Raw genomic sequence first — 12,812 nt, forward strand, 5'->3', positions numbered from 1 at the left:
GCAACTGAACTACTCTCGGGGATGAACATTGAATTTGTCACCCTCAAAGCTTTCTCCAAGTGGTGTTCAACATGGAGTACTGATAGAACAGTCGGGGGGCTGCTGGGGGTAGTATGTTGAAATTAGGAGGAGCTTTCCTTGATGGTGTTTGACTTGATGCCATGAGATATAATGGTCAATATTGAGAACTCCCAGGGCAACATCCTCCCAACTGTGTGCCACCCTTGCTTTGACTGTCCTGCTAATGGACAGGATATTTCCAAGGTTGGTGATAGTAGTGTCTGGGACATTGTCGGTAAGAAATAATTCTGTGAGTACGACTATGTCAGGGTTTTGTGTGACTGGTCTGTGAAACAGCTATGTCAATCCTTTCACTGCTCCCCAGAAGTTAAAGAATCAATCTTTGCAGGCTGGATATGCTGTTGTCATATTCAATGCCGTGATTTATGCCAAGTTGTCCTTTACATTTTATTGGAGGAACAGGTCAGTTAGCATCAGAGGAGCAGGAGAGTCAATGTTTCAGGTTGGGACCTTGCATGAAGTGGCTCTGGAAATGAACACCAGCACACAGTGACCCTGGGAACTGAACTCCAGCAGGACTGACCCTGGGAAACGAGCTTCAGCACACACAGTGATCCCAGGAACTGGTCTCCAGCACACAGTGACCCTGGGAACTGAACTCCAGCAGGACTGACCCTGGGAAACGAGCTTCAGCACGCACAGTGATCCCAGGAACTGGTCTCCAGCACATAGTGACCCTGGGAACTGAACTCCAGCAGGACTGACCCTGGGAACTGAACTCCAGCATGAAATGATCCCTGAGCTGAACTGCAGCACAGTGGCCCTGTAAGTAGTTGAGCTCTGGGTTTAATTGTATAAATTATCAGTGTTTCTCATCCGTTGGCAATCTGTTTGGTTTCAGTGAGAGGCATCAATGGTCTGAATTATCTTCATCGTACTCTATTCCAAAGAAATAAGACAATTCTAATCTCAGTACATTTTTAATTCTGGTCTTGAAATCGTCCTTCCATAAGTAAAGAGTTTGGAACCAACATGGGGATCTGATCTGTATGTGTTACTTAGAAAAAGAGGTCAACTGGATCATTGGACATGACTTTACAAAGTGGATCAATTAGATGTGGGTTCACAGGACATTCACTAGTGTTAATAAAAAACAGAGGCCTGGAGCACTGCCAGGATTGCACTGTCTGACAATATCTCAGTACAATCCCAAAACTGACCACAAAGCACCATCAATCTATTTACCAGTTAGGCAGCACATATACTTAAATCTGTATTTCTTAAAATACAATTTAAAAAGAGTAACAAAATAAATACAAAAATAAACACTACAGGTAGAACAGATGAGGAGAGGCCATGGGTGAACTGAGCCATTCACTATTTGCCCATTAGAATCCCACACAGTCTGACCACACAATGAAACTGGGGTTCAGAAGCACTGAGTTGATGGTGAGTGTTCCAGCTGTACACCCTTCCTCACTCCAGGAATGGGAGATCCCCATCACTTTCTCATTCCAGGAATTGGAGATCCCAAATCACTGCCTCACTCCAGGACTGGGTGATACACAATAGTCTCACATTCCAGGAATGGGAGATTCCCATCAGTATCTCGTTCCAGGAATGAGAGATCCCAATTCCTATCTCACTCCAGGACTGGGAGATCCCAAATCATTGCCTCACTCCAGGGGTGGGAGATCCCAAATCACTGCCTCACTCCTGGAGTGGAAGATCCATATCACTGATTCACTCTGGGAGTGGAACATTCCAATCACTGCCTCACTCCAGGACTGGGAGATCCCAATCACTATTTCACTCCAGGAGTGGGAGATCTCCATCAATATCTCATTCCAGGACTGGGAGATCCCAAAATCATTGCCTTACTCCAAGAAAGGGAGATCCCAAATCACTGCCTCACTCCGGGAGTGGGAGATCCTAAATCACTGCCTCAATCCAGGGAGTGGAAGATCCCCATGGCGGATTCACTCCGGGAGTGGGAGATCCCAAATCACTGCCTCACTCTAGCAGTGGGAGATCCCAAATCACTGCCTCAATCCAGGGAGTGGAAGATCCCCATCACTGATTCACTCCAGGAGTAGGAGATTCCAAATCACGGTCTTACTACGGGACTGGGAAATCACAATCACTGTATCACTCCAGGACTGGGAGATCTCCATTGCTGATTCACTCCAGGACCGGGAGATTCCAATCACTGCCTCACTCCAGGAGTAGGAGATCCCAATCATTACCTCACTCCAGGACTGGGAGATTCCAATCACTGCCTCACTCCAGGAGTAGGAGATCCCAATCATTACCTCACTCCAGGACTGAGAGATCCCAATCACTGCCTCACTCCAGGACTAAGAGATCCCCATCACTATCTCATTCCAGGACTGGGAGATCCCAATCACTGTGTCTCACTCTGGGAGTGGGAGATCCCAATCACTGACTCCCTCCAGGACTGGGAGATCCCAATCACTGATACCGTTCAGGACTGAGAGATCCCAAACACAGCCTCACTCCAGGATTGCAAGATCCCAATCACTGTGTTCACACTGCCTCACTGCAGTACTGTAATCCCAATCAGCCTGCCCAACCTCAGGGTCGGAGAACACATAACTGCAAAGGCTCAGTTCAGCCTCAGGTCTGCACTATCCCTATTTCGATGCATGCTCAATAATAAGTGCGATTCTGAGATACACAAAAACATTGAGATATATGCCATCAGTGCAAGGTTATGGTCATTACAACTTCAGAAATGTTCTGGGGCTGTATCCCTTTTCGAACTTCAAATAAAACCAGAAACAATTTGAAGACAAAACACAACATCTGTGCAAAGTAAAGGCCTTGTAAGCGGCCAATGTAGTTCATCAACGACCCAAGAAAGAATCTATAATTATCTAAACACCCACACAACCTGAGCCAAACCAGTGAGGGCCAGAAGATAGCAAGAGTCTGGAACTGCTGACAAGACAAAGTTAGGTGGAAAAGTAAGTTGCAATGAGATGGACAAGTTAGATGATTGGGTAAAAACATGGCAGATGGAATATAATGGGTGGAGCAGAAGGAATGTGATATTGTCAAATTTGGAAAGAGAACTGGAAAATACAATTTTCATTGGATGATGAGATGCTAGTAAAGTCTTGCATTCGGATGAAGAAATGCACTTGTAGAGCTATCACAGGAAGTTTAGTGAAGCCAAAAAGAGCAGAAGAGACCAAAAACAAGTAAGGTAAGCAAAAAAAACACAGCAAGGCTAGGAGAGATTTCGAAAAGAGTAATTGCAGAAGTGACTTGAAACACAGTGAGGTTTCAAAGCACAAAGAAAGGAGTGAGACTCAAGAACATGGTAAGAGCAGTGAAAAATGAGAACACACTGACAGCAGTGAAACTTGAAGTTCAAGGGCAGTCTAGAACTCGGTGACAGCAATGGAGACTCAGGAACAGAGAGAACAATAGAGGCTCAGGAACGATGAGATGTGAAGATTTAGGACCAGGGAGAGTGGAGTCTCGACCAGAGTGGGAGCAGCAGAAATAGTAAGAACATTGGAGAACTGACAACAGTGACAGCAGGAGAGACCCTAGAACACGGTAAGTGTGGAAGAAGACTTGAGAACACAGCAAGCATAGTAGTGAAAACACAGTGAGAAGAGTGGAAATTCAAGATTACAGTGAGAGTAGCACCAAGAACACTAATTACAGTGGGCACTTCAGAACACCATGAGAGCAGTGGAAACTCAAGGCTACAGTCAGAGCAATGGAGACTTGGAACACAGTGAGAGCAGTTGTGAGAAAACAGCAAGAAGAGGGGAGCCCCAAGAACACAACAGAAATAGTAGACTCAGGAACACCACAAGAGCAGCAGAGACTACAGAATACAATGAGAATAATGGAAACTCAACACCACTGAGAGCAGTGAAGACTTAAGAATTCAGTGAGAAAAGCAAAGACCCAAGAACACAGTGAAAGAAATAAAAGTTGAAGACTTCTGTCTGTGCAGTCAAGATTCAAGAATGTATCAGGGGTAAATCACAGTGATGTCATTAAATATGGATTGAGTCAGGGCATGTAATCATAAACTTTTAATTTGGTTTAAATTGAAAGGGATGATGACATGTTGGTATTCAAAAGAACATGTACATAAATGTCAACAGGTAAACACAGCAAGAAGTTAGGAAGGTAAATGGTATGTTATCCCTCAACACTAATTAATTGGACTGTTAATATGAAGAAGACTTACTGCAATTACATGAGACCACACTTTGACTACTATGTACTTGAGGGTCTCCTTGGAGACAATGTAATGTTTACTATATTGATTCCAGGCTTGAAGAGGTTGTCTTATAATGGGAAAAAAAAGTAGAAAGGGATTTGATGCTTAGGAGTTTATCAGAAAAGGTGATCACATCGAAACATAATCCTTAAAGAGCTTGAGAGGATAATAGCTGAAAGGAGGTTTCTCCTGGTGAGGCATGTAGAACTAGTGGCCACTATTACCTCATTAGCTTAGATGGAGTTTATGTATGAATTTGGATTTCAGAATTGTTGGAGTTTCTAATGATGAATTTGGCATCCTGGGGCAAGTTCAATGATGGAAACTCCCATTTGAGGACACAATAAGGCCTAGAAACTCAACAGGTTGAGATATCTGAAGTAAGGGCTGAACTCTGTTAGAGATATGATGAAACAAACAAAGTGATTCAGCTACTGTGGTGTGCCAGTAACCAGAAGTTATGTGCAGGAAGATAATTATGGAGTAATTATCACACAAATGAGCAGAAGACTAGATAAAGACAAGAACGGTGAGTACAATAAGCCTTTTGAACGGTGTCCAATGCACTGTCGATGGAAGAAGTCACTGACATCACAGAAGGAGATAATCATTGGAAGAAATGAACAAACTTAAGAGACAACTTGACTGGAAGGAAAATGTTTAAAAAGTCAGAAAGAAAGCAAACAAAATATAACGTGTATGTTTGGATACCTGTAACTTTAGGGCTGAATTTTAAGGAAAGCTGCGATTGCTGCAACGTTCTCAAACGCTGGGCCATCCGTTAAATGGTTTAAGATGGAATAACTAGTGTGAGGATGGAATGAGGTCCTTAAGCAACTACTAGTCACACTCAAGCACCTCAACAGGGCCAAGGATGGCCATAGTCCTTGCTGTAAAGTTTCAGACAGGTCAGAGGTAAGTGAGTGGGTAATTGGTGGAAAGGTACCTGCTGGGTTTAAGAAGACCCTCCTCCCTTAAAGCTACATAAGGGGAGTTTAAACTCCAGTTCACAAGAGTCAAAAAGAGAACTTCCTCCACCTTTGGGAATTTTCAACTTTACATCGAACAGCAAAGCAAGGGGGCAAAGCAAGGGAAGTAACAAGAAATCATAGCTACTCAGGCAGGGCACCAGCAGAATGAAAGAAGACTGGGTTTTTGTTTAGATTGAGTGGAACTGCAGGGCACACATCATGTGGAGTGTGCTTCACAAATGATTTCAAGGGTGTCCCACACTTCAGACCCAGACAGAAGGAGTTTGTTATCAAAACCCTAAACTACTTTCTGAGGAATTTGTGGGTGTTTTCTCAATAGAATGAAAAATAATCAAAGGGTTCCTTTTTATAGTTATAGGACAGTCAATAAACCAATGGTTGATAGAGCAACAGGGTGACAGGTTGAGGGATTAATATCAGGTAAAACAATGGAGATTCAGTTATAAAATTAGTGAACGACAGTTTAAGCCAACAGATTGGATACATGTTGAGGCTGAATGTCATTTTCTATTACTTGAAAAAAACTAAGCTATAAACTCAATGCAACATACTGCGAATGCTGGAAAACTGAAAAACAAAATGCAAATACTCAGCAAGTCAAGCAGCATCTATGGGGAAAGCAGCAGAGTTAAAGTTTCAGGTTTGTGACCCTTCATTGGTTAACACATTTTCCAGTTCTGACAAAGGGCCACAGATCTGAAGCATTAAGTCTTTTTCTCTCTCAGCAAATGCTGCCTGAACTGCTGAGCATTTCCAGCATTTTGTATATATAGTATTCTTTTAACTCCTCATCATCAATTCTGACACTCCCTTTTGGCAGATACATTAACAAACATTAACCACAAGCACACTCAGACCTTCATTTTGCACAGTTGCTGTTTTAAAGCTTTGTAATAAGAAGCTGCTTATCAAACTTGTGAGGTTCTGTGGACTCTGTAAATTAGAAATAAGCTCAATATAATGTTGTGAACTGATAAACGGTTGAGAAATTTCTTGGTTTACAGCCTTGCTCAGATCAACCAGACCTCCATGTTTGATAGCAAGAGATCGGTGTTCAGTGTGCACCACAACAGTGAGCCATTACTGACAATGCTGAGTCTAGCACCAGATGCGGTACCTCCTGAACTGTGCTCTGTGAGCAATCAGTGCTGCACTACCATTTCGACAACAGCTTCTCTTCGCAGTCTGCAGGTGTGGCAAAAATCAAAAACTAAAACTCCTGGTAATCTCGCCTTGCAAGTATGGGCACATAATGCCTTTCTCTCTCAGTTGCATTTTTCACAAGGCAACTTATTGAGCTATATTTTCCATGTGGAGCAACCCTGTATTTAACACTTTTCTGGCTGGCCTAGCTGAGAACAGTACTGAATTCTAGTTATTTTATAATGATCACCGAAAGCTCATTGCTGGCAGAGGGATTCCATTTAGTCCAATCCAATGCCTGGCCTTCACAGGTTGCTGCACAGTTAAGAGACCTTACTATTTAAACCATCAATGAAACTAACCATGTCGACAAGACTCCGAGTGCTTAACAAATCCTAAACCTGACCAAAGAGAGCTCAGAAGGAGCCCATGCCCCCTACCCTCCACAGGCAGCTCACCTCTGTTATCTCAAGTCCCTGCTCTTTTCCTGTAACATTCAATAGCTCCCTTCTCAAGGTCATCTAACACCCCTGTGCCAGAAAAGGGTTAAATGCAACGGCTGCAATGGATGCTGTACATTCAAATGTTCAGTGCGTTACGCTACCATTGAACAATTCGGAGATACAGTCTACACAGGTCAACAAGAAGCAACACTTCTTACAGGAACACCAATCAATTCCTATCCATTGGTTTGTACACTTACACTTAATTCTTTGCATTGAAAAGAAATTCCTGCATTAAAACGGAAAATGTCTGCAGCCACTATTTGCAAAGTTTTAAAAAAATATTAGGCAGAATTGCATAATCTCAAAAAAATAAGAAAGCTGATAAAACTGACATGGTATTCTGTTATGAAATATTTCCATAGAATATATTACAGACATATTCTGCTTCTCTCCCCTAAACACTTCAGTAAAAGAAAAACAACAAACAGAAACATTAAGAACCCAGAATTCTGAGTCTGTTTTGAAATACACTGTACAATATATACATTTTCTTGCTGGTGACAACAATGATTTGCAGCTTGTATCGAGTCCACCTATTTAAAACCACACACTACTAACTGCACCGTGCTGCCTCTAACTTGCAAACAAGCTTAGTCTCAGTTCAGTGACGCACAGTGTTGCTGCTTTGGTCCCGACCCTGTTCCTGGTCTTTCTCGCCAGCTGACGATGAGGAGGAGGAGGATGAGGAGGATGAAGATGACTTTCCTGTCAGTTTATAGGCTGCCATTAGCTGCTGGACCCGATCAGGCACGGGCTCCCATTTTGCAAAGCCAGCATCATTCTGCAGGAAGATGAGAGCTGTAGAATGCACAGCTTTATAGTAGATATCCTCCCTACAAATGAACAAAATATGGTGTGAGCTTTCACCTCAAATCAACTTCTTTATAATAAACAGTCTCCCCGCTTTAACTATCTGCTACTGCATGTCACGCCACTACTTCTGTCTCACCCCCTAACTATGACTCCCCAAAGCCACTGACACATCCTCCCAGCCAGTAACAGAACCTCCCACCACCTGACATACCCAACCCTGTGATACATCCTCCTAACCAGGAACACATCCGTCCGACACACTGACAGACCCTCCCACCCAGTGACTTCCCCCACCTATCGAATGACATACCTTCACTCCCAGAGACACACCCTCCGATCCAGTGACTTCACCCACCCAGTGACACATCGTCCGATCCAGTGACTTCCCCCGCCCAGACACACATCCTCCGATCCAGTGACTTCCCCCACCCAGACACACACCCTCCGATCCAGTGACTTCCCCCACCCAGACACACACCCTCTGATCCAGTGACTTCCCCACCCAGTGACACATCCTCCCACCCAGTGACACACCCTCCGATCCAGTGACTTCCGCCACCCAGACACACACCCTCCGATCCAGTGACTTCCCCCACCCAGACACACACCCTCTGATCCAGTGACTTCCCCCACCCAGAGACACACCGTCCCACCTAGAGACACACATTCCGATCCAGTGACTTCCCCCACCTAGAGACACACCCTCCGATCCAGTGACTTCCCCCACCTAGAGACACATCCTCCGATCCAGTGACTTCCCCCACCTAGAGACACACCCTCCGATCCAGTAACTTGCCCCACCCAGAGACACACCCTCCCACCTAGAGACACACCCTCCGATCCAGTGACTTCCCCCACCTAGAGACACACCCTCCGATCCAGTGACTTCCCCACCCAGAGACACACCCTCCCACCTACAGACACACCCTCCGATCCAGTGACTTCCCCCACCTAGAGACACACCCTCCGATCCAGTGACTTCCCCCACCCAGTGGCACACCCTCCAATCCAGTGACTTCCCCACCCAGTGACACACCCTCCGATCCAGTGACTTCCCCCACCCAGTGCCACACCCTCCAATCCAGTGACTTCCCCCACTTAGAAACACACCCTCTGATCCAGTGACTCCCCCCGACCAGTGCCACACCCTCCGACCCAGTGAGACATCCACCCACCTAGAGACACACGCTCCAATCCAGTGACTTACCCCACCTAGAGACACACCCTCCAACCCAGTGATACACCCTCCCACTCAGTGACACACCCTCTGACCCAGAGATACACCCTCCCACCCAGTGACGCATCCCCCCACCCAGTGACACACCGTCTCAACAAGTGACATCCTCACCCAGAGACACCCCCTCCTACCTCGTGACTTTCCCAACCAGAGACATGCCCTCCCACCCAGCGACACATTCTCCCATCCAGAGACACACCCTCCCACCCAGTGACAGACCTTCCCACTCAGAGGCACATACGCCCACCCAGAGACACATGCTCCCACCCTGTGGCTTCCCCACTCTGTGAAACAGCTGCTGACACCACGACGCCACTGCCTCTGTGACTCCCCATCCTCAGCCCACAGAAGATCAATGCAGTTTATAAATCAGACATACATACATCATGAGCTTATCAGATAGGCCATGATGTGATGATGTGGTTAACTCTTACTTTTTGCAGATGTGCTGTGATCCACTCCTGTACTCATGCTCATAGGCTGGCACTATGATTTGGTGTCGTTTAAACTTGCTCTCCTCCATCCGAACCAGAGCTGGTGTTGGAGGGTTCCTCCATTCAGGAATGAACACTATGAATGAAAGTGGCTCACTTGAATTTCCCAACAGTTCCTGTTTGAAGATAAATCCACACATCTAGGTCAATTGACGTTCCCGAATATCAGACCTTTCAACAATATGTCAAGATTAGTGCCTTTCTCAATAGCCTCAACCTCTCAAACCCACCCGCACACAGACCCACCAACATCCCAAACTACCTTCACAACAGACCCCACCAACTCTGGGTGAAATATTTTTCCTCTTCACTGCTCCAATCTATCAATCTCTTTAAATTTATGCAGGGCTAATATTGATCTCACTGCTGAAGTAAACTCACTTCATCCAAACATTTCACAATTTTGTGCAATACAATCAAATCACCCCTCAGCCTTCTCAGTTCCAAGGAGAACAGCCCCAGACCATTCAACTGTTCCTCACAGCTGCATTGCTCCAGTCCTGGAAACACCCTTCTAATTTTTCTCCATACCCAGGCAACAGTAATAATTTATACAATTCCGGCATTACCTCCCTGTGTTTTTATATTTGCATCTTGGCTATCCCAGACAGTGCCTGACAAAGGATTACTAAACTCAAAGCACTCACTCTGTTTGCTCTCTACAGATGCTGCCAAGCTTGCTGTGTTTCTCCAGAACACTGTTTTTGTTAAATAATTCCATTTACCTTCTTAACTACTTATACCAACCTATCCAGCTACTTTCTGTGATCTGTGAACATTCAATACCCTAGATGTCTTGGTATTGTCCCATCAGCCAAGGTTTCATTTGCCTTGTTTGTTGTCTGCAAAGTCATTACCTCCAACTTCTTCGGTCAAATTCCATTTTGAGCCATCTAACCAGTTCACTGACGTCTTCCTGCAGCCTACAGCTATTCTTCTCAACATCAATCATGCAGCCGATGTTTTGTATCAACCACAAGCCTTTTGATCATGCTTCATGTTTTAATTTATACTATTAATACACATCACACAAAGTAGGAGACCTAGTGCTAAGCCCTGCGCAATGCCAGTAGGAACAGTCTTCCAGTTGCAATAACAACTGGTAACCATTACCCTTTCCTGCTGCTGAGCCAATTTAATACACAGCTTCCTCTGGATCCCATGGTGTTTTTTTTTAAATCCAGGCTACCATGTGGGACCTGGGTACTGTATCTTCTCATCGTTACCGTGCATATGATCCTTTTTCAGATAATCTTCTCATTCCCTCTTGAATGCCTCATTGGAACCCTGCCTCCACCGTAATCTCAGGCAGTGAATTCCAGATCCCAATCATGCAATACATGGACGACTTTCCCCTTGTGTCCCCTAATTTTGACAATTAGCTTAAATCTACGTCCTATGATTCTCGAACCCTCCATCAATAGGAACTTTTTCCCCAAAAATTCTGCCTGGACCCCTCAAGATTTTGAACACATATATCAAATCTCCACTCAACCTTCTATTATCCAGGGAAAACAGACCAAACTTCTCTGTTCTATCCATGTAGGTGAAGTTCCTCATCCCTGGAACAATTCCCGTCAACCTCTCTTGCACACTCTCACATGCCTTCACATCTGTGCTAAAGTGTGTTGTGGAACTGGACAGAGTATTTCAGATGAGACTGAATTAGTATTTAAACATGATTTTCATAATCTCTTTGTCTTTTACTCTGAGGCTCTATTAATAAATCTTAGATTAGATTAGATTCCCTACAGTGTGGAAACAGGTCCTTTGGCCCAACAAGTCCACACCGCCTCTTAAACCATCCCACCCAGACTCATCCCCCTATAACCTACACATCCCTGAACACTATGGGCAACTTTAGCATGACCAATCCACCTAGCCTGCGCATCTTTGGACTGTGGGAGGAAACCGGAGCACCCGGAGAAAACCCATGCAGACACGGGGAGAATGTGCAAACTCCGCACAGACAGTGACCTGAGGCTGGAATCAAACCCGGGTCCCTGGTGCTGTGAGGCTACAGTGCTAACCACTGAGCCACCGTGCCACCCCAGGATAATATATGCTTTGTCTCTATTCATAATTTCCATCTGTTCGCATTCTCATCATATCTCTCAACATCAGCTACTCATCTTGTCATCTACCCTAACAGAAATCCTTCAAAACTAAATCCACAACTCTACAGCTTGCTCAGTGAAATGCAAAGCTACTAGCGCCACTTACTGCTACCCTTTTATGAACGTTTTGTCTCAGTAAATAATTTGAAAACTTCTGCTATTTTGACACTAAGTTACTTATTTTCAAAAGAAACAAGTTCAAGTTTCTAAAATCTCACAAATTTAATTCCTCATCTGAAAAAATGTCTTTTGCCTCAAGCTATATCACGTGTATTGTGCAGCAGTTTGGTGGTAGTATCATGGGACAAGCAACAACTGACTCTGGAGCCCATGAAGTCTGCCAGAATTAACTCAAACATGGGCAAGGAAACTTATTATCAACTACCCACCACCACTCCTCCGCCCGCCCCTCAATCCATGAATCAGTACTCCTCCATTATGGACTCCACAGTTAAGCATTGCGAAAAGTGCATCTGCAACAAGACAGAATCTCTACCCATGACATTTATTAGCATTATGATCACTGAATCCCCACTACCTATATCCTTGAGGTTACCATTGACAAGAAACTGAAATAACAGCACTGTTGGTGCAAATCCTTTTTTATTCATTCACGGGATGTGCACATCACTGGCTAGACCTGCATTTATTGCTCATCCCTAATTGCTGAGGGTGGTCTGCCACATTGTTGTGGGTCTACAGCCACGTGTACGCTAGACCAGGTAAGGACAACAGTTATCTCCCCTAAAGGGCATATGTGAACCTGATGGGTTTTTCCACCAATTGGCAATGGTTTCATGATTATCATTAGACTCTTAATTCCGTATGTTTTTTATTGGATTCAAATCCCACCATCTGCCATGGCAGGATTTGAAGTCAGATCCCCAGAACATTACCTGGGTCTCTGGATTAATAGTTTAGAGATAAAACCGTTATACCACTGCCTCCTCTACATCACACGGTTTGATGCTGAGTTGCTTTCTTTGAAGTGGTTCAAGAAAGCAGCTCAGCATCACCTTCTCAAGAAGCAATTTGGGACAGGAAATGAATGTTGGTCTAGCCAATGATACCCACAATCTGTAAATTAATAAATAAAAACCATCTACCCTACAGTTTGATCAACACTTTATGAAGTAACAAAGCACTCCATTCTTATTTGTACCAAACCCATCCACACTGCAGATTTTTTGACTGACTATCCTGCAAGGAATTTCAGTCA

At 44.5% G+C, this 12,812-nt stretch overlaps 1 protein-coding gene across 3 annotated transcripts in view; it reads right to left on the minus strand.

Annotated features, from left to right (window-relative positions):
- Positions 1–982: 982 nt before the first annotated feature.
- The window catches only part of pcif1 (phosphorylated CTD interacting factor 1), a 153,970-nt gene continuing 142,140 nt past the window's right edge, over positions 983–12,812 (minus strand). For all 3 annotated transcript variants that reach the window (XM_048549792.2, XM_048549793.2, XM_048549794.2), the window contains 2 exons: positions 9,417–9,592; positions 983–7,765 (listed from right to left, as the gene is read on the minus strand). In XM_048549792.2, coding sequence (XP_048405749.1) covers positions 7,534–7,765; positions 9,417–9,592 — 408 coding nt within the window. In that variant the 3' untranslated portion in view covers positions 983–7,533. The remainder of the gene's footprint in view (positions 7,766–9,416; positions 9,593–12,812) is intronic.

Source organism: Stegostoma tigrinum, chromosome 19 (genome assembly GCF_030684315.1).
Source record: "Stegostoma tigrinum isolate sSteTig4 chromosome 19, sSteTig4.hap1, whole genome shotgun sequence".
Taxonomy (NCBI): domain Eukaryota; kingdom Metazoa; phylum Chordata; class Chondrichthyes; order Orectolobiformes; family Stegostomatidae; genus Stegostoma; species Stegostoma tigrinum.